The sequence below is a fragment of the Tachypleus tridentatus genome, chromosome 13, assembly GCF_004210375.1.
Source record: "Tachypleus tridentatus isolate NWPU-2018 chromosome 13, ASM421037v1, whole genome shotgun sequence".
In the NCBI taxonomy this organism is placed as follows: Eukaryota; Metazoa; Arthropoda; class Merostomata; order Xiphosura; family Limulidae; genus Tachypleus; species Tachypleus tridentatus.
In genome coordinates this window covers 169,542,085-169,562,690 of record NC_134837.1, presented here as the reverse complement: position 1 = coordinate 169,562,690, position 20,606 = coordinate 169,542,085, and the positions used below count along the sequence as shown (strand labels likewise).

Genomic DNA, 20,606 nt, shown 5'->3' with positions numbered 1-20,606 from the left:
AGACCCACGACGTGGCGGGTCTCTAAAATCGTTATGCGTTTTTCGTATTCAACAGCTATGTAATGTTTGCAAGGCATTTTGATACAGGTAAAGCCCTGTTGATCTCAAAATCTTTCTTCTCAAACTTAAAGATTATTGGCGCAGATCACGTAAGCATAGCGAGCCGTAGCGAACGATAAGTAAACATAAACGAAACTGTAAGTAAGGAAAAACATTTCTTCAAGAGTTAGCTGCACTTACATGATTACTGAATTTGTCTAGCAGTACAAAAATTTTTCTCATGAAATACATCGGAATCAGTGCGTTTACTTGGGAATTTGCTGTGGCCCTGAATTTCTTTGTATATTACTTTTTAATGTTTTACTTTGTTCGGTTTATGTGCACACATATACACTAATACATTTTCCAGGAATGCCAAATTCTTTTCCTCTCTGATAATATATGATTAACGTTTCTGACGTTTTTGCAATAGTGTAGTTTCAATAATATACAATACATTAGAAATAACTAAGCTGTTTAATCAACATTACACAGATTGGCACATGTGGAATAATATTTGTTTGCTTTGGACAAACAAACGTTCATTACGTTCCTTTTGTCGTGGGGAGTATTGTTTCAACTTCAAAGTGTGGATAAATAGTCGAAAGTAACGTAGGTGCTCAGCGGGCTGGTGGTTGATAGGTGGGTCGTAACTGACAAGACAGTTTGGCTGCCGTTATGTAACATATTCGCCTTTATAAGGAAATGTGGTTTGTCTCGAACGTTTACCCATTGAAATAAGATAACTTACGCCATAGCAGCGCTTTCAGATTTTTTTTATTGCGTAATCTTTGGAAATGGAGTGATTTCCGGCTGGACGCTACTTAAAACCATCATTGCTCCTACCGGTTCCCCCTCGTGCATGACTTACAGGCTTGGCATGGTCAGTTGGTTAATACACTCGACTCGTAATCTGAGAGTCGCAAGTTCGAATCCCCGTCACACCAAACATGCTCGCTCTTTCAGTGTGGCGGCATTATAATGTGTGTGGCCAATCCCACTATTCGTTAGTAAAATAATAACCTAAGAGTTGGCGGTGGGTGGTGATAACTAGCTGCCTTCCCTCTAGTCTAACATTGCAAAATTGGTAATGGCTAGTGCAGATAGCTATCGTGTAGCTTTGCGCGAAATTCAAAAACAAACAAGCAAACATGACTTACTCTGACCCATTGACTTTTACATTAAATAGATCTGCCCACAGAAAAAGAACATTGCAATCCCAACTGGTGATACTGTATTATACTTTACATCTACGATCTTACACTCAAAGAAAAAATAACTTTAAAAATACCTTCGTGACCCTAGACCTGACTCTGAACTCGTAGAAAGAATACAAATTTTGTAATGTCAATTTCCTTTCTCGTCTGATTTTTCGATGAAAAGTTCCAAGTCAAAATATCAGGGCTCGAAAATACTTATCTTGTTTTTCGAAAAATAAGTTCTGTTTGTGTATGCTTTAATTTGCGGCCCAGCAAGGCCAGGTGGGTTGAGGCGTTCGACTTATAATCTGAGGGTCGCGGGTTCGAGTCCCAGTCGCATCAAACATGTTCGCTCTTTCAGCCGTGAAGGGCGTTATAATGTAACAGTAAATCGCAAATCCCACTATTCGTTGATAAAAAAGTAGCCCAAGAGTTGGCGGTGGGTGGTGGTGACTAGCTGTCTTCCCTCTAGTCTTTGCTAAATTAGGGACGGCTAGCGGAGATAACCCTCGAGTAGCTTTGCGCGAAATTCAGAAACAAACAATACTTTAATTTCTAATCAGTTGTTTAATATTTTCTCTGTATAGTTTTTAAATATTTGTTAATGATTTTTTAAGTTCGCTGAAATGTTATAATTGCAAGTGGAATGAAACATCTCATTGAAACTGGAAAATCCTTTTCAGAACAATTCACTTTCCAGCCGCAATATCCATTAACATTCCTTCTTTGTTTTTTTTAATTAACAAGTGCAGAAAAAATGAACGATATCTGTAACATGTAGCACTTATATTTTGGCATTTGTTAGTATTACGTTACTAAATTCTTTAGTAATACTGTTCAACATTTTTGTAGTGATTATAATTATCGCCATATCGTTAAATTTTCCTTTTTTATTATTCAGTTACATTAAACTTAGTTATGTAATTAAGTTTATTGTAGCTGTTACATTGTTACTGGAGTAACATATACATGTTGTGAATATTACTATTTTACGGTTGAAGCTTGTATAGTGGATCACTCCTTGAAACATAATAGAACGTCGTATCGCTCAAGAAACACATTTCAACCTTAAAGTGCCTGCTCTGCCTGAAATACCAGTGAAACGGTAGTTGTTACTTTGTAAGGTATTAATGATTATTTAAGTCTTGAGTTTTATTTCTATCACAGTATAATTATAATTTGTATATGATTAAGTTATTCGACCGGTTTTGTTTCTCGTCATCACAACCTTTATGGGTATTAGCGCTTTAATTAAAATAAAGTACAGAACAACATTTCGACTTTCTCGGGTAATCTTCAGTTGGCCTGAAGATGACCTAAGAAGATAGAAACGTTGTTATGGTTTTCTCTTTCACGTGCTCATGTGCGTGAAATTTTTGTCAGGAATAATTTCCTTAGACTACTATTGTTATTTTAACATTTTCTCATTTGCATTTTGTAAGAATTGGCAATGAAAGAACAAAGTATTATCACGTCCAGTGGAACGTGTTTCGTTACCACCAGTTTTATTTTAGGCAATGAATTAATTTGCTTGAAATGGCCAAAAATATCTACACAGCCTGACTTGTCACTGACCGTGAATGAGTTGTTTTTGTGTGTTTGTTTTTCATTATATTGTACTGTACTTGTCGAAGCTACTGAGTTGCATACCTGGTTAACATAATAATTGCAGCTCTATAGTATAAGGTGTTGAACAGTGGTCATTAGTTGTCTAGATTATTTTATTTCTGACAACCGATTACGCTTTAAGATGTACATAATAAAGGTTAGATTTGTCTGGTATGTTGTGATAATTAACATAACCAGTTCTGTCGACAGTTTTGTGCTTTTGGCATCATTTTAATTTATCCAAACGTTTTAACAGTTATAAGTAATGGTACACTTAAGTTAGGTTAATAATTTAAATGCGATGTACAGGATAGCCCATAAAATAATAGGATCCAGCTCATGACTAATGTATAATGTTTTTTTTTAAACGGTATAAACACTATTTGTTACAATAAGTCTGAACTGACTTACCCCAGTTTGGTTTTTGTTTTTAAATACATGCATGAAGTTTGTTGCATGAAGTTGTCATAAAGAAATACATTTATTCTAAACATATTAAAAATCCTGTTATTTATTGGTAAGGTATTACATTTCATTTTTTTTTACATTTTTTTAGATGCTTAAGTGACGTATATACACATAGAAAAAAAAAAGATATAATATATTGCAGGTAATAGAAATGTATAAGGATGTCTTAGTAGTAATAGAAAGGTACGAGTGTTTATTAGGTAGATTAGAGATCCTCGTCACACCAACCATGCTCGCCCTTTCAGTCGTTGGGGAGTTATAACGTAACGGTACATCCCACTCTTTGTTAGTAAAAGAGTAGCCCAAGATTTGGCGGTTAGTGGTAATGACTAGCTGTCTGTCCTCCATCTAGTCTTACACTGCGAAATTAGGGACGGCAAGCACAGACAGCCCTCGAGTAGCTTTAAGCGAAATTCAAAACAAACTAAACCTGGTATGTTGTGACAATTTCTGGGTATTTTAAAGTTGATAAACTTTTCACATAAGATTGAAAATATGGCCTAAATTTTGCTTCTGCAAGTTTGAGTTTATTATAGAAGCTTAGATCAACACAGTATAGTTAATTGCATCTTGATATAATATTTTAACAGTCAAATCTTGAAGCAATCGTTAATAATTATATATCTATTAAATCGTTGTATTTACTTCTGTAGGAACAAATTCGATCACAAAAGCTTTTCATTTGAAGTACAGTAACGTAAGTTAGATGTATTTTAATAACTATTTCTATAACACTGAAATTGTTTAAAATGCTTTTCTTTACTTTTTCAGAATATACTGTTTTGTCTGTTTCGTTAATTTATTTTTGTTCATAAGGCCACAGCAACGAATCTTAAACAGCGTTTTGTTTCGAATTTTTGTCAAAAGTTAAATGAACCTTCATTAAAAAGTGTAATACTCTGGATTCAAACGGTACTTTCTGTTAAATTTTAAAACATTAACATTTAAATTTGCAATTTATTTTAAATAAATTTTAGCTGAATCTGTTAATATCACATGTGTTAACACTACTGTTGTGCAATGTGTTTTTCCACAACCTTATTCGTTAATGAAACCTGTACACGTAATTTATTGTTTTGTTATTGTAAAAACAGTGAGAAGTAATGTTTTCAAGCGACATTCTTGGGTGTTGTTAATCAAATACTGGCATGACTCCCTCATGATTCCAACAACACTGTAGACAATCTGGTGGCATACATTAAGCTAGTTATCTGCTGGAAATGGAGATTCCTTTTGTAATTACTTGTTCTGATCTCTGGATCATTGAGACTAATTACTGTTTTCCCTACAAAAACTCGTTCGGCTATCGTATTGTCTTAGGTGTGTGCGCCAGAACTTTTAAGCTTTTTCCTTGCAATGTAATACTGATACCGGGTTTGTTATTTTGAATAGCTCAAAATGCATTGTAACTGTAAGTAAATATTTAACGATTATTTGAATTTCAATAAAAGTAATTAAACTACAGTGATAAAGTGTGAGAATTTAGTGAGATTTACTGTAGCAACAATAAAAAGGCCAATAAAGATTCCTTGTGGACAGTGGCCTTTCGCAATTTGGTGAAACACCTTATACGTTTGGTAAGGTTTCAGTTTTGGCTGATCTAGCCTGATAATGATTTGAATCCCGTACGTATAGTTTTTATTTCGGTAACACGCCCAACAGTAAATGTAATGAGCTCATTTTACAACAGAACAGGACAATGACTCGTGAGATTTTGTTCGTGTGTACGAAACTTTGAATTTTTGTGTCATGGTATTTTTATCCATTATTTTCATAGTAACTGTAGCAGTTAGACCTAAATATAAAGGATAGACCTAAAAGTTTTCCCAATCAATCAAGAACATGGTAGCATATTTCGAAAAAAGAAAACATTATAACAAATTCTTTTTCTTGGTTTTTGCACTAATTCTGAAGAGCGCACAAAGAGGTTTGAAGTTTCGATAAGTTTTTTACTTATACAGTTCGGGTATTCATTTTCGTACACGTGCGCTGCCACAACTAATTGTCCTTTTTCTTTTCCAATTTGTGAAGTCAAGAATGTGACAGTAAAAGTATTTGTTCTGTATAGTATCAAATGATGACATTCTGTGTTTTAAGACACAAGGAGGAAAAGTATTTCGTGCGTAATGAAGATAAACATCCAGTTTTTTAATTCTTTGACTAATCCTATCTCGATTTTCATTTTTTACTTTAATTTTTAAATGGAACTGATTCAAAGAAACGTGACAAGCCACAGAACCATAAAGCCCGTCACCATATGTGCAGCTGACACTGGTAGCAAGCACACAAGCTATCCGTGTTTCCTCGAATGAGACCGAACTCCTGATTCGCAATTTCCGGTCTCGTGAACTGCTGAACCTTTCATTTTTCCTTCCCTTCCCGTTTGTTCTGCGTGTTTTCATGTAGTTCTCAAAAGCTAATTATAGCTCTTCATCCATAAGCTATTAACTAAAATCGCATTTTAATTGAGAAATTAAACACGTCTAGAAAAGTTGGTAAAATGGATTATTAATGGCGACTTATTCACTGAAGAACGTTAAGTTAGAAGTCGAATATGGATCTTTACATAATATGAAAACGTATTAAAGAAAACAAAACAATATGGAATGATATATATTTAGAACTAGGGAACTTTCTTCACATGCAAGGTAATTTCTACAAGCTGCGTTTGGTTTATTGAGAAATAAAATAGCTGTAATGATTCAAATAAATTCAACCTTTTCACTTTATACCATTATTCTACATAATTTAAGTGTGTGCAGTTCTATGTATTGTTGTTTGTAAGTCTGTATTAAAACATTTACCTATCCTTTAATTACTCTGGAGTTAAGCTCCAATTTGCGGTGATTTAAGCTGAAAGCACCAAGTGGTGTTGGGAACAAAACAAGATTCGCTGTGTAGCAGAAATACACATGATACAGGTGAACTGTGGGTCGTGTTTTTCCTCCCACACCACTGTTTTAATATATTAATGTTTTTGTTGCTTTTCATGAACTGTTCTTAAGATATTTGTATAGACAGCTGTTTGAAACAGCAAAATGTGTGGAACAGGCATGTAATAAATGTCTCCAATATTAGTTATATTTTCCTTTGAAAAATAGAAACTATACTACTTTGGTAGTATAACGCGAGATTTATTGGGTAATCTCTAAAGACATCTGTTTGGTTCTAAAACATGACGAAACTGGCTAAGAAAGGAATACATGAACTATCTTTCTAAATCACTAGGTTTGGAGGTGTTTTGTTTAAATTAATTTTTAACCAACTTTTACAGACTTCACAACTAAAATTATGTATAGTAACAATAATGATGGAATTTTAATGGGTTTTGTCTTACAGTTGATGCAACCTGATAATCAAGGATTAATGTTGTTGTTTTTTAATTGCTATTAAAACCAAAAAAAAATTGTATAATTACTGAGGAAGGAGTCATTTACACTATTATATTTAATGTAATTTTCAGAAATATATTTTTTTCCAGTTGCTTTACTCCATGTCTTGTAACTTTAGTTTGTTGTGCTGAATAAATCTTTATTTTACAGCATTATAAAAATTAAAATTTTACTTTTTCCATGCCACAATGTAGTAGGCATACTGAAGAAATCAAGATGAGAATAATATTTACTTGTTTGTTGCAGGATTAAACAAAAATACATTAATCTCATACATTTATGTTTTTGCAGGTGTGATATGTCTGATCTACAGTACTTATTAAAATATTTTTAAGAAACTTCTTATTGTTCATTGTTTAGCAGATACAGCTGATGCTTTACCAGAAAGGACTGAAAATTTTATCATTGGAGACAAAGTATGGGTTAATGGCTCCAAAAGTGGTTTCATCCAGTTTCTTGGAGAAACTCAGTTTGCTTCTGGAGAGTGGGCTGGAGTTGTTTTAGATGAGCCATTAGGAAAAAATGATGGTTCAGTTGGAGGAATTCGTTACTTTCAGTGTGAACCAAATAAGGGAGTGTTTGCCCGTCCTCATAGACTTTTTCGATCTCCTACCGGCTCAGCCAATACTGTTTCTAATGGTACACTTCAAACAAATACAGGTGGAACATCAATGATAAGTTCACAGGTTGGAGGAAGAATTGCTATCTCAACATCACAACTTCCGATTTCACCAACATCAGGAAGCATTAAAGATGGAACAACACATCGGGGTGCGAGTGGTAGTGTGTCTACTAATGACAGTCCACTTAAATGTGGAGATCGGGTTGTAGTTAATGCCACAAGTGGTGTAAAAGTAGGAATCCTTCGCTATCTTGGAACTACAGAGTTTGCTCCAGGGGAGTGGGCAGGAGTTGATCTTGAGGAACCTCAAGGAAAAAATGATGGTTCAGTTGCAGGAAAAAGGTTTCTAGATATAATATTGAAATTTATAGTGTATTTATTTTTTTCTGTAGAACAGATTAAATTTGGCTACAATGGAAATATATGTAAGGTGGTGAACTGTGTAATTGCAAATGTTCCTTGTTACAGGTTGCAACAAACTGATTTTTACTTTGCACTCGGTTTGTAACACACCAGACATTTGCTGTGATACAGCTCAACATTTTCTGAGTACTCCCATTTGGGGCATGATTTTCAGATAACTCTTTATTAAGTCAGATGAGTTTACTTAGTTTTGGACATAAACATGAATCTGTAATATAAGGCTGAACTAAAACTAGGTAACTTGTACAAGTGCTAAAGCTGAAGAGACTTAGATTTGCACTTCTCTAGGTCAAGGAAAAAATGTAGAGTTTAGAAGTCAATGTTGTTGGTTAATGCCCATATTTGTGTTAAATCTTAAAATTGACTTTAAACTTATATTGCCTTTGCCTTACTCAAAGTTTATACTTAAATATGCTTATTTTTGTTTGGAGTCAACATTTTTCAGTTAAATTCACTTTTTACTTTGGTATTTAAATATTATTCAAAAGAATAATTAGGATAATTTCCCTAATACTAGCCAGGATTAATTTTCTCTTGCTTATTAATATCTTTTTTGTCAGAACATAGTTGTATTAAGCAAAGATATGAAGGAAGTCAAACTGGCTATATAATATGAGAAACTTAAGTTCTTGACTCAGCACTCTACACTTAACAATGAATATTACACATGATAAGTAATTATGTAGAGTGTTCAGTGTTCTTGAATTGTTTTTACAAAAGTGAATTTAGTTCCCTACATGTTGCTGTGATATTGTAGCTTTAGGATCATAGTTTGTGGTTCTTGTTTGTTCTGGATATAAAATTATTTGTTAACAAAGAATCTAGTTTTCTTTAGTTTTATAACTTTTGATAAAATATCTTTTTAGATTCCTAATCTATTTATTCCCTCTCATTCAAAGGTATTTTGAATGTCAGATGAAACATGGATTGTTTGCACCTATCCATAAAGTTTCCAAAGCTGGTAAGGGTTCAAGCACATCTCGAGTCACTCGCCTGTCATCAGGTACTGGTCTAACCCTCCACCGTCGAGCAGGAAGTCACGAGTCACTCAATAGTTCTATCAGTTCTGCCTCCAGTGCTACGCGTGGTGGCAGGGTAAGGCTTGGTGTGACATCACTCACTAGTCCCCAGGTACTTACCCATATATTAACTTACTTACATTTTCCTTCCCTCTAAAAACTTTTGGTGCATGAATGCTCATTCTTACTAATAAGCTCTAGTGCTTTAACTTGTTTAATATAGAAAGTAATCAGACTCAACTTTTTAAACAGAATTAGTCCTCACTGGCAAGATTAACAAGTGTATTAGTTATATTGAAGGATTTAAATTATACGTGGATGCTTTTACACAGTTAGTGCTTGCAATTTCTTATTCAAAAATTTGGAGAACAACTGACGTAGAATCTGTATTTGCATCTGTAGCTGATTAATTGCAATTCAGGATGGTTTCATGTAAGTCTTTTCAGTTACATGTAGGTTAACTGATCGATCCATCTGTAATGAAAAATGCAGAAGTTACATAGAATGGTGTTTTTCTTTCAGTGTTCAAACTTTTACTGATGAAATATTAAATAATAAAACACAAGTTTTTGCTAGGTATTGAATATGATTATTAATTGGTGATTAATTATTTGATTTATCACCCAAAGTGATTTTCTGTAAATTACAATTTACAGATAACATGCAAACTATATCATTAACATTTTAATAGTAAGTTCCTTATTTCTTCAAAAAGAGATGTAATGTAATTTATTGGTGCAATTGTTTGATTTTGTTTTTAAATAAGAGGAACAGTGAATATTCTGTATATAACATGGTAAATTTTTAAGCAGTTTATTAAAATATGCAAGTTTGTGGGTCTGTCTGTCTGTATAATTGAAAGTTATAATTATTTGGAGAAAGATGCAGTGTTAGATGAGTTAAACTGAAAGCTTTTAAGTTTTACATTTCAAACTCCTATTTGTTAATCGTATATTGCAAATAAAGTTCTGTCATATGGAGGAGTTTGTTAGAGATTTTTGCTAAAAAAAAAACTTCAAAGGTTTGTTACTGACATAACCTAAAACATTCCCATAATTTCTAGCATCACTTACACACACAAAAGTTTATAAACTGTAAAATATACAGCTTTTAACACACATAATTTGTTATTACTGTATTAATAACCATTAAACAGCAGGAATGTTGTAGGTAGTACCATCAATTAATGATGATCTTTGTTTAAGGGTTAAATAATAATGTAAGATAAAGACCTTAAATGCTATTTCTATGGACCTGTTAGTTTGAATTAAAGCTATGATGAAAATATACACATACATGCTTAAGATTTATAGTTATTAGCAATGAAGAAACTGTTTACATTTCAGAAACAAAGCAAATCTCTGTGAAGACATGTCCACTTAGCTTTAGTATCATAATGACAAAATATTCCTGGCAGTTTAGATACTGATGAGGTATTTGCTAACATTGCTGAAATTATACAAGAAGGTGATGCAAAGTTTATCTCTGTAGATGTTTATATCATTGAAAATATGTGATGAAGTTAAACTTTATAAAATTGTATGAGATTGCACAACCCTTTTTAAGTAGGGTACACAGTTAAAGTTGCAGTTAATATTTACTATTGCAGTATTTGTTAACATATTTCAATACATTAACAATATTTGTGTATCAAATAAATCTGATGATATAAGGTAATTATGTAAACCTTTCCAGTGAGGTTTTGCATAGAGAAAGCTCTATCAAGATGGTTGATTGTCAGTTCTCTAAGTGCTTCACCCAAAAACTCAGTTGGAATTATGAAACTTTCTTTTTAGCTATTACTACACACATATAGTTAATTTTAGATGTCAGTCCATGATTTATTAGTGTTATAATAGTAAGTAATTAAAAAGAAATAATTGTTTAAAGTAACTTAAGTTAAATTTTAAGCTGCCACATCTTTCCTTCAATCGTATCATAATGAAAGAATGGATAACCATGGTAACAAAGCACAGTGCTTGTGGATAAATTATATGAACTAAAAGTATAATGTTAAGTGCACAATGACATTTTGAAACATCACCTGATTTGATAACTGTATATGACATTTCCTTTTAAGGTGACATAGTACTGGCCATGAAATATAGTTATCTAGTGAGTCTGGTAGTGTTGTAATCCTTTAAATAAATTAGTGTACACTGTTAATGTTGTGATGTTAGTTAATTACAGTAAAGATGCTTATACTTGGTATTAAGTGGCTCTCATTGCAATTTTAGTTGTTCTATTATAGGTTTTGGTTTTTAATTTTCTTAGATTGTTTTATTATTGTTCCAGAGGTCTTCACGTCCCTCTGCAGCCAATGTTACAGCTACTAATAATGCCATTCAGGTTAGTTTTAATTCTACTTTAATCTAGTGATTTACAAACTGTTAGTTACTGTTTTTTGGTTGTTTTTTTTTCATGAGATCAGTTACTAGTATCATGAAATCAGTATGGTAACTGTTTATCAGAACTTGTAGCATCAGTTGAACTATATTGTTGAAAAGATAAATACCTGTTTGAAAACTACAAAACCTTTTTTTATTTTGAACTTTATATAACTGAAAAAAATTTTCATGTTTAGATTTTCTAGTAACAATATTGCCTTTTATACCATGTCTGTGTAGTATACTTGTAACTTAATAATTATGTGTATTATTGTTTTTAATATTATTAGAATATCACAGTATTTTGCTCAAAGCTTCCAATTGGTAGGTGAAATGTTTTTTATGAGTGTCTATCTTTGGTAACAAAGCTTTAGATATAACCTTAAAGTAGCTGCAGTAACAGTTTAACCTGAAAGTTTTCTGTTGTGTTTAAATTTTATACAATGTTGTTTTTTACTGAGGAATTCTTATAGATAATTAATATTATTTTTTTTATTCTGGTGCATTTCTTTCATTAAATAAAAAATTAGTGTGTGTGTGGTAAGTTTTAAATATTCACATCTTAATATTTGTGGTTTGAAAGTTTTTTTATGGTTTTAGTTATTAAGAAGATAACTGTGGTATTATGAACTTGGTAATTTCAACCAGTGAACACCAATTTTGGATAAGAAACCATGACATATATAGTTGGCAGGGTTTGTTTTTTTTCTGTTACTGTGGTACTCATTTGTATTACTAAATTTTGTCAAGTTTGAAAAGTAACTGCACTACAGTTACCATACTCTGAACTTGTGTACTAGATGCTTTGTTTGTAGGTGCAAAAGTTAATTTAAACATTATCAGTTCACACTGTCCTTCTATCTGTATCTCCTATTTTATTAAGTTTAATATTTTCTCTTCAAATTTATCATAGTGAGCAAAACAAATGGTGTGGCATAAATCATAAACCATGAATATCGTTATAGAGGACTGGGAAGGCTCATCCTTAGTATTAATGTCAAGGCTTTTAATGTTACTAAATGATTTTGTATTGGTGCTCCAATAACTAACTGTAAGAAATTGGTTTCAACTAAAATTATTCTGAACTATTGTTCTTTTAACACAAATGTACTATTGTAATTTCTTATGTACATGTAATATACAACTGTTACGCAAGGTCTTTCTTTATACATGTGCTGGAGCAGAAATGTTATGTCTGTTCAGAAAGCTGTGATAAAAGAATGAATAATTACAGTATACAACCAAGTGTAACTTATATTTTGTTATTAATTTGTATTTACCCTAATTTTTTTAACTGTTTCTTATGTCTACATTCATGGTCATGTAATGTTGTCCATGATGTGGTAGTACTTCTAGATCTCCTTCCAACTTGATATAAACTATGGTTTTATTCCTGTTAGGAAGCACTAAAAGAAAAGGGAGAACACATTGAACAACTTCTACGAGAACGGGATCTAGAACGAGGAGAGGTGGCTCGAGCTGCAGGCCAAGTAGATGAGGTAGTGAAATTGAATTGTGGTCTCTATACAAAACAAAATTTTATGTTATAGCATGTTTTTGTCAAGACGGATCTGTACAATCCTTAATTTGAGTATTTTTATAACAATTTGTTTAAACTTACCCATTGTATGGTTAGAACCTTTTAAGAATGGTATAATGCTGTAGCATCATACCAGAGAAAATGTTTTTATATTCCAAGATAAGCTTAGTTAGATCATTCTATAGGTTTTATGCAATATAGACTTTACTACTACACTTTAAATATTTCAATTTTGTTAAACATCAACAACTGTGGGATTACTTTTGTTGTAGATTAAAGCATCTGTCTAAAGAGCAGAATGATCAGTTCCACTCTTACCTGGTTTATGTTTTCACTTCATTAAAACGTTTTTTACTTATGATGTTTTTACATGTGTTTAATTTGTCTATTGTAGAAGTTACCATTTTCTGTACTGTTATAATTTAACACAAAGGTGAGTCCTTTTTAAAGATATCTAGTTTCATTTGTTCTTTGTTCTGCTTTATGGATGTCATGACAGGTTGAAAAGAAGTTGGCAGATTTACAGAAAGAGCACCAAGGGTATTTGGAAGAAACAGAATGCAGTTTGGTCCAACTACGGAAGATTATCGAAAAGACTGAAATGGATAAAAAGAATTTATTATGTCAGCTAGAGGATGAGAGAAGGTGAGTAACATATCCTGATGTATGGATTCCACATGATGATTAAAATAACTTTATAGATTATTTACATATCCTGATGTATGGATTCCACATGATGATTAAAATAACTTTATAGATTATTTACATATCCTGATGTATGGATTCCACATGATGATTAAATAACTTTATAGATTATTTACATATCCTGATGTATGGATTCCACATGATGATTAAAATAACTTCATAGATTATTTACATATCCCGATGTGTGGATTCCACCAGATGATTAAAATAACTTCATATATTATTTTAAGTAATTTATAAGAAAAAAATGGTTATGTTTAAAGATGTAGCTCATTAACAACCGTGTTTACTTTTACAATAGACTTGTAGGATGAATATAAGTCAACTCTTTAGTGGTGCAATGCTCTGGTACTTTTTTTGTAATTGCTATTCTTTTTTATCTTTTGGTTTTGATCTTTCTTGCTAATGTTTTTGTCAGAAAAGTTGAAGATTTACAGTTTAGAATAGAAGAAGAATCAATAAACAAGGTTGATCTGTTGGTAAGTTTAATTAGTAGTTCATTAACCATTGAATATTGTGAATGTAAAAATGGATTTTAAAATATGCAAAACGTATGTTGTAATTATTAGACAATTAATAAATGGTAGCATTTAGAACATCATAATAGAAATAGTAAATTCTATGCTTGTAAACAGAAACTCTGGAATATCCATGGCTGGCAACCATATCTTTTTTCTGTGAACTTAGTAGTTTAAGAAAATGGCATTCATTTACCAATATTATAATATCTTGTACACATTTAAATTCTTCCTGTATTGCATATATATTTTTAATAGATATCGGTGTGATTGATTTAGACAGTACTGTTGGTAATTTACTGTGTGGGTGTGTCTGTCTATTTTTATTTCACCAACTTTAAATGTCAGTTTTTTTAAAGCCACTGAATTTCTAATCTGTGGATAGAATTAGTTGCACTTTTCAAAAATAAATTAGCCCTAACTCTGGCTATTAGTTTTAATAATCATAATGCTTTGGAAGTTAAAATAATTTTTATAACACTTTAAAAATAATAATCCATTTTAGAATCTTATGAGTATGAAGAGTATGCAAAGCATTCTAGGGTTTTATGAAGGTAAACAAATGTATACCACTATGAGCATAGCTTATACTGGTATGTAAGATTCGGGCAAGATCATGTATTTATTGTGTATCAAACAACATATGACTCAAAATATGTGGGTTATTACACTGTAGTGATTGTACAGCTAAAGTATGAAAAATAATTATGATTGGAAACAAAAACAGTCCAGAAATAGGTGAAGATACTGTAGAGTTTGTAATATTTAGTCAACTGCCAAAATGAACAAAAAGTTTGTTTCTTGTAACCTTGATTTTTTTTAATATAATAAAATATGTCCAATCTTCCATGTTGGACCAAAATACTCTGTAGAAATGTTTATTTACTTTGATAGGTTCTAAAAGGCAGTGAAACAAACTTGGATAGAAAGATTTTAAACAGAAAATTTTGTTCAAATTGAGAATTGTCAAAGGTCTTTGCCAGTGATAGTACAAAGTGCTCACACATAACTTAAATTGGATTATTACATACAAATAAACTGGATTATTACATACAAATTCATGGTTTTTAATTATAAGCTTTACTGGTTGTTGCTTTTTCATTCAGGTTTCAAAAAGCAACCTTTCTCTCTAAATGTTGTACTGTTTTATGACTTTTTTTTTTATAGAGAAATACAACTTTGAGTAAAGTTTTCAATTCCTAATATATAGTTATCAACTCTTGTAGAATCAGTCAGAAAAGGAACAAGAGAAGATCCAAGAATTGGAGAAACTTTTGGAAGAACAACAACAATGCTCCAGATCTTCAGATTTTACCAGTAATAAAGTATCAGAAACCATTCACTTACATTTTAGTCTCTTATAACACACAATTTTAACTTAATGTGTATATAATACTTGTGTTTAGATAATAGCTTCAGGATAATCATTAAATGATCCATCTGTATAGCGTCTTGTTTTACTTGGTATGTTAATCACAATTTAAGTTTTTACATTTGGAGACATTTGTTAATAGTTGATCATTTTGTTTAAGAAATGTCTTATGCAGTGAATAAATAAGAATCTCTTACTTAAATACACTAGCATGTATACATAATGAAAATGATGGTATTAAATCATCTAGAGAGAACAATGGCAAAAAGTGTATTTTGCTTTGAGTTTTCAATGATGTAATGTGTTGAATCAAGTAAAATCATACAACATCTTTAGAATCAGTCAAGTAGAATTATACTGTGTGCTAACAATAAAACAGTCAAGTAGAATTATACTGTGTGCTAACAATAAAACCAGTCAAGTATACAATTATACCGTGTGCCAACAATAAAACCAGTCAAGTATACAATTATACCGTGTGCTAACAATAAAACCAGTCAAGTATACGATTATACCGTGTGCTAACAATAAAACCAGTCAAGTATACGATTATACCGTGTGCTAACAATAAAACCAGTCAAGTATACGATTATACCGTGTGCTAACAATAAAACCAGTCAGGTAGAAAATTATACCGTGTGCTAATAATAAAACCAGTCAGGTAGAGAAGTATACTGTGTGCTAACAATAAAACCAGTCAAGTATACAATTATACCGTGTGCTAACAATAAAACCAGTCAAGTATACGATTATACCGTGTGCTAACAATAAAATCAGTCAAGTATACAATTATACCGCGTGCTAACAATAAAACCAGTCAAGTATACGATTATACGATAACAATAAAACCAGTCAAGTATACGATTATACTGTGCTAACAATAAAACCAGTCAAGTATACGATTATACCGTGTGCTAACAATAAAACCAGTCAAGTATACGATTATACCGTGTGCTAACAATAAAACCAGTCAAGTATACGATTATACCGTGTGCTAACAATAAAACCAGTCAAGTATACGATTATACCGTGTGCTAACAATAAAACCAGTCAAGTATACGATTATACCGTGTGCTAACAATAAAACCAGTCAGGTAGAAAATTATACTGTGTGCTAATAATAAAACCAGTCAGGTAGAGAAGTATACTGTGTGCTAATAATAAACCCAGTCAGGTAGAGAAGTATACTCTGTGCTGACAATAAACCCAGTCAGGTATACGATTATACCGTGTGCTAATAATAAAACCAGTCAGGTAGAGAAGTATACTGTGTGCTGACAATAAACCCAGTCAGGTAGAGAAGTATACTGTGTGCTGACAATAAAACCAGTCAAATAGAGAAGTATACTGTTTGCTGACAATAAAACCAGTCAGGTAGAGAAGTATACTGTGTGCTAACAATAAAACCAGTCAGGTATAGAAGTATACTGTGTGCTAACAATAGAACCAAATATTCAAGAAATATTTGATCTAGTTTCCAAGTTTCCTTGCATTTTATTTCTAAAACTTTGTACATAAAATCACAGGTTCATACAAGTTTGTACAATATTTTATTTCCACCTGTAGGAAAGTCCTGAAACTGATAAGGTGAACAATTACAAGGAAGAAATAGAGAAATTAAATCAGAATGTGACACAATCTGAAGACAAGATCAAATCCTTAGAAACAAAATTGGTGAGACTATTTTATATCATAAGTTATTTTAACACAAATATTTAAACCATTAACATACTTCCACACGTGAATTTTTTGGTGGGGGATAAAAATGTTTTACAACTGATATTGATGAAATTGAATTATAGAGAATATTATTTAATATTAAAACACAATAAAAATGAAAAGGGTAGTTTTTCTCTTCCCTCCCAATATAACAGTGTATGTTTGCCTGTAAGCGTAAATTGCTTAACATAAGGTTTTGATACCCAAGGAAAATAGAGTACAGGTAGGCCACTGTGTAACTTTGTGTTTAAACAGTAAACAAAATTTTTTGTTAATGTTTTTTTTACATAAATAACACAGTCCTGCAAATTTAAACTTCATAAGTGTTTTGGATTTATTAACAGATTTTCTTTGATTCAGCTGCAATGATTTTGATTTGTTTTTTCTATCAAGTAAGGATTTTTAAGAAATTGGGAAGGAAAAAAATTTACTAAGAACAAATAATTTCATTTACCACAATGAACATTTTTATTTCTATGTTTGTTAAAGGAAGGTCATTGATGTCAAATGAACATGCATCTTTATTCATCCCAGGTTTTTGTGAGATTTATGTCTTTCAGTAGTCTCAGAACTACACGTTGTGAGCTTTCTTTTATCTATTGAGTCTTGAGCATCTTGTTTCAATGACCAACAGTAAGCAACCATCATGCTGTTGTTCCACCTTTTCTGATACCTCATTCATATTTCCGGATGTCTTTATGAAACCTTTACCCTTATTCTTTGCAAAATGTATCAGTCATTTTATTGACAATATATTCATAATTTGAGTCCTTGTTATTTCCGAAAAAAATTTCAATAACATATTTAAAAGCAATCCATGATTTTTTTCAACTTTCTTCATTTGTCCTTTTGAACTCTTCATCTGAAGTAAATTTCCTAATCATAATTTCTGTTGGCATCAGATTTAAAATCCAGATGAAACTATATTGAGACTTGCCTGGTGGAAAAGGTACAGGTACATCAGCTCCAGGAACAACAAGACGTATAACAGACTGAAGGTTTAGATAAGGAATTTATTTTTTGTTTCAAGTTTTGTAGCCTTGAACAAATTTAAATGACCAAAGATAGTGGTAATTTTTGTGGCTTCTAGGCTCACATTAGACCATTGGATTTCCAAAAGATAGACTTATTTTTTTTAGCTCGAGTTCACAGTCTCTACTCTTCAACATAAGTGGTGCAAACTTTGTGTAAAGCCTATAATTTGTCTTGGTCCCTAAGTTTTATTTTAAAATATGCATAATACACTTTTTTATAATAATGTAATATTTTGCCTTTTTTTTTCTTTACAACAAATTTACCACAAATATAACAGTGTATGTTTGGGTTATTTAAAAAAACCTGTTGCCATAGCAATGAATGAATAATATTAAAAAATAATGTAAAAGTGCATGCACAAACAAATACTATCCAATAATGATGTCATGCAGCCTGTTAATCATTTATATACTGCCGATGTGTTTCTTATAGGTTCTAGAATGATTGATAAGACTGTCACATCATAATTGGCCTAGAGGAATCTACAGCCAGTTGTTGGCTACATGTTAAGCATAACAAAATTTGACCTGATTTCAATGAAAATGATTCACTTATGGAAAAGTACATGTGATGTTTGTTGAAATAATGTACCTGATGAATAAAAATGGATATCATTTTGGGGTTTAGCTTATGAAAATTACTGTAGAACATGTAAAAACATCACAGACCAGTCTAATTTTTCTCTTAAATGATTATTTTTTGAAAATTCTTTAAAAGACAGTCAATATCAGACTTCTCTGGTATGTTATTTAGTAATATATTTAAGTAGCTACTGTAATAATGGGCTTCAAAAGAAATATTTAATTATTGTATTTAAGAAGAGAAGTGTTGATTAAAATGTATCCAAAATAGTTGTAATCCTGTTAATGTTCATTTGTTAAACAAATGGATTTGACCTGAATAAATCTTTTCGTACTTAACTTAATGACTTTGTTCATTAGAATAGTCCATATTGTGAATAAGGACTCGCTCTATCTTTGGCATTAGACCTCTAGTATTCTTGTAGCTAGAAACTTAAGAAAGCTGAAAAACGTATCTTAATAAAACCTGAAAGAAAAGGCGATTTAAGGATTTTTTTCACATATAACATTTAAAGTTTTATTTATTCTTTCTGTTTGTTCTGTTTTTAAACAAACTTTGGAATGTTTAATATTATCTGTGATGTTTTTATATGGCAAGAAATATGAAAATGCTGTTTCCAGTGAATTACGAGAAGATGTGGTAAAAAAAGACGAAATAATTCTACAGCTAGAAGCTTCTCTTGAGAGTCGCAAAAGAGAAATTTCCAATTTTCAAAAAAGAATTTTAGAAATGGTAAGATTTCAGTCCAGTTTTTAACTGTTATGTTCAATCTGATAGATTACTTGTTTTGTTTTTTGCTGGTATTAGGATTAATGCATTTCATGTCAAGGTAAATGGGAATGTTAGGCCATTATTTAGAAATTTCTACAGAAAGTATATTCAGAATGTAAAAAATGAGCTTAAAAATATTTTAATTCAACCAAGACAATATTTTAATTCATTATAAGTAGTTCTTACAGTTACACCTGAAACCTACTAATGAAAACTTACTATAATGTTTCATCCATAGATTACACCTGAAAGTTGTTATGAAAACTGATTAATAAGTTTAACCTCAAATTACATCTAAGAGCTACTTATAAAAGCTACTAACAGGTTATATATGAAAGTAGCATTTCTCTCTTTTTAGAATGATAATAATAGTAAACTGTATAATCTCAGGTTATTTTTATCTGTCATATCTTTTTATAGTGATTTTTAATTGAATCAAAAGATGAATGTGTTTGTAGAATATATCTGATTTCTGTTAACTATAAATCAAATTTCTGAAAAAAAATAAATGTATAAATATGTTGTTAGGGTGAAGATTTAGAACAGGGCAAACAAAGACAGGACAAGCAACTCCAAGTAATTGATGGTAGGTTGCATCATTAGTTTTTAGTTTGAACTTTTATACCAAAATTGGTGTGCAATAAAATGTGAAGTTTATATTTTTAATAATTTGATAAAACTGGGTTTCAGCTATTGCACAAAAGCTATGGAAACCTCATTTAGTTTCAAGAAATAAAACATGGCATATGTTAATTATAACATTGTCAAATTTATCATTTTGATTTAAAAATGTTTATGAACCATGATTTTAACCTCAATCAAATACAAGGAACCAGTTGACAACATGCCTTCCAGTCAGTGTTATTTGAGAGTAATGTGATATCTTTAATGACATCATTATATTTTTGTTTCATTAAATATTAGTTCAAGTATTATTATTATTAATATTGTATTTATTTACAACAGTAAATACATTTGGAGTAAAATTCAAGAAGCAAACAAAAGCTTTATTCCAGGTTGTAGTACATCCTTCTGAGATCATTCATATTGTATACCTGATTTCATTTTATGACTGCTTCTCTCATGCAATCCATAGCCTGAGTAGAACTGAATTTTCACCATGAAGTCATGCATAGTTTTAAATACTTCACTTTGTCATGTATACCTCTGCCTGTACTATAACTGCTTTGCTCTGAAACCATGCACA

General features: G+C 31.3%; 1 protein-coding gene across 8 annotated transcripts in view; it reads left to right on the top strand.

Annotated features, from left to right (window-relative positions):
- The window catches only part of LOC143240774 (uncharacterized), an 84,116-nt gene that overhangs the window by 39,623 nt on the left and 23,887 nt on the right, over positions 1 to 20,606 (top strand). For 6 of the 8 annotated variants that reach the window (XR_013021950.1, XM_076483799.1, XM_076483797.1 and 3 more), the window contains exons 3-12: positions 7,067 to 7,670; positions 8,651 to 8,882; positions 11,066 to 11,119; positions 12,558 to 12,656; positions 13,197 to 13,342; positions 13,821 to 13,881; positions 15,147 to 15,245; positions 16,859 to 16,966; positions 19,226 to 19,360; positions 19,928 to 19,985. Coding sequence is in view for 7 of the 8 variants with exons in the window: in XM_076483799.1 (XP_076339914.1) it covers positions 7,067 to 7,670; positions 8,651 to 8,882; positions 11,066 to 11,119; positions 12,558 to 12,656; positions 13,197 to 13,342; positions 13,821 to 13,881; positions 15,147 to 15,245; positions 16,859 to 16,966; positions 19,226 to 19,360; positions 19,928 to 19,985 (1,596 nt within the window). In the remaining variant the exon portion in view is untranslated. The remainder of the gene's footprint in view (positions 1 to 7,066; positions 7,671 to 8,650; positions 8,883 to 11,065; positions 11,120 to 12,557; positions 12,657 to 13,196; positions 13,343 to 13,820; positions 13,882 to 15,146; positions 15,246 to 16,858; positions 16,967 to 19,225; positions 19,361 to 19,927; positions 19,986 to 20,606) is intronic. The other 2 variants (XM_076483796.1, XM_076483798.1) reach the window with 2 other exon arrangements.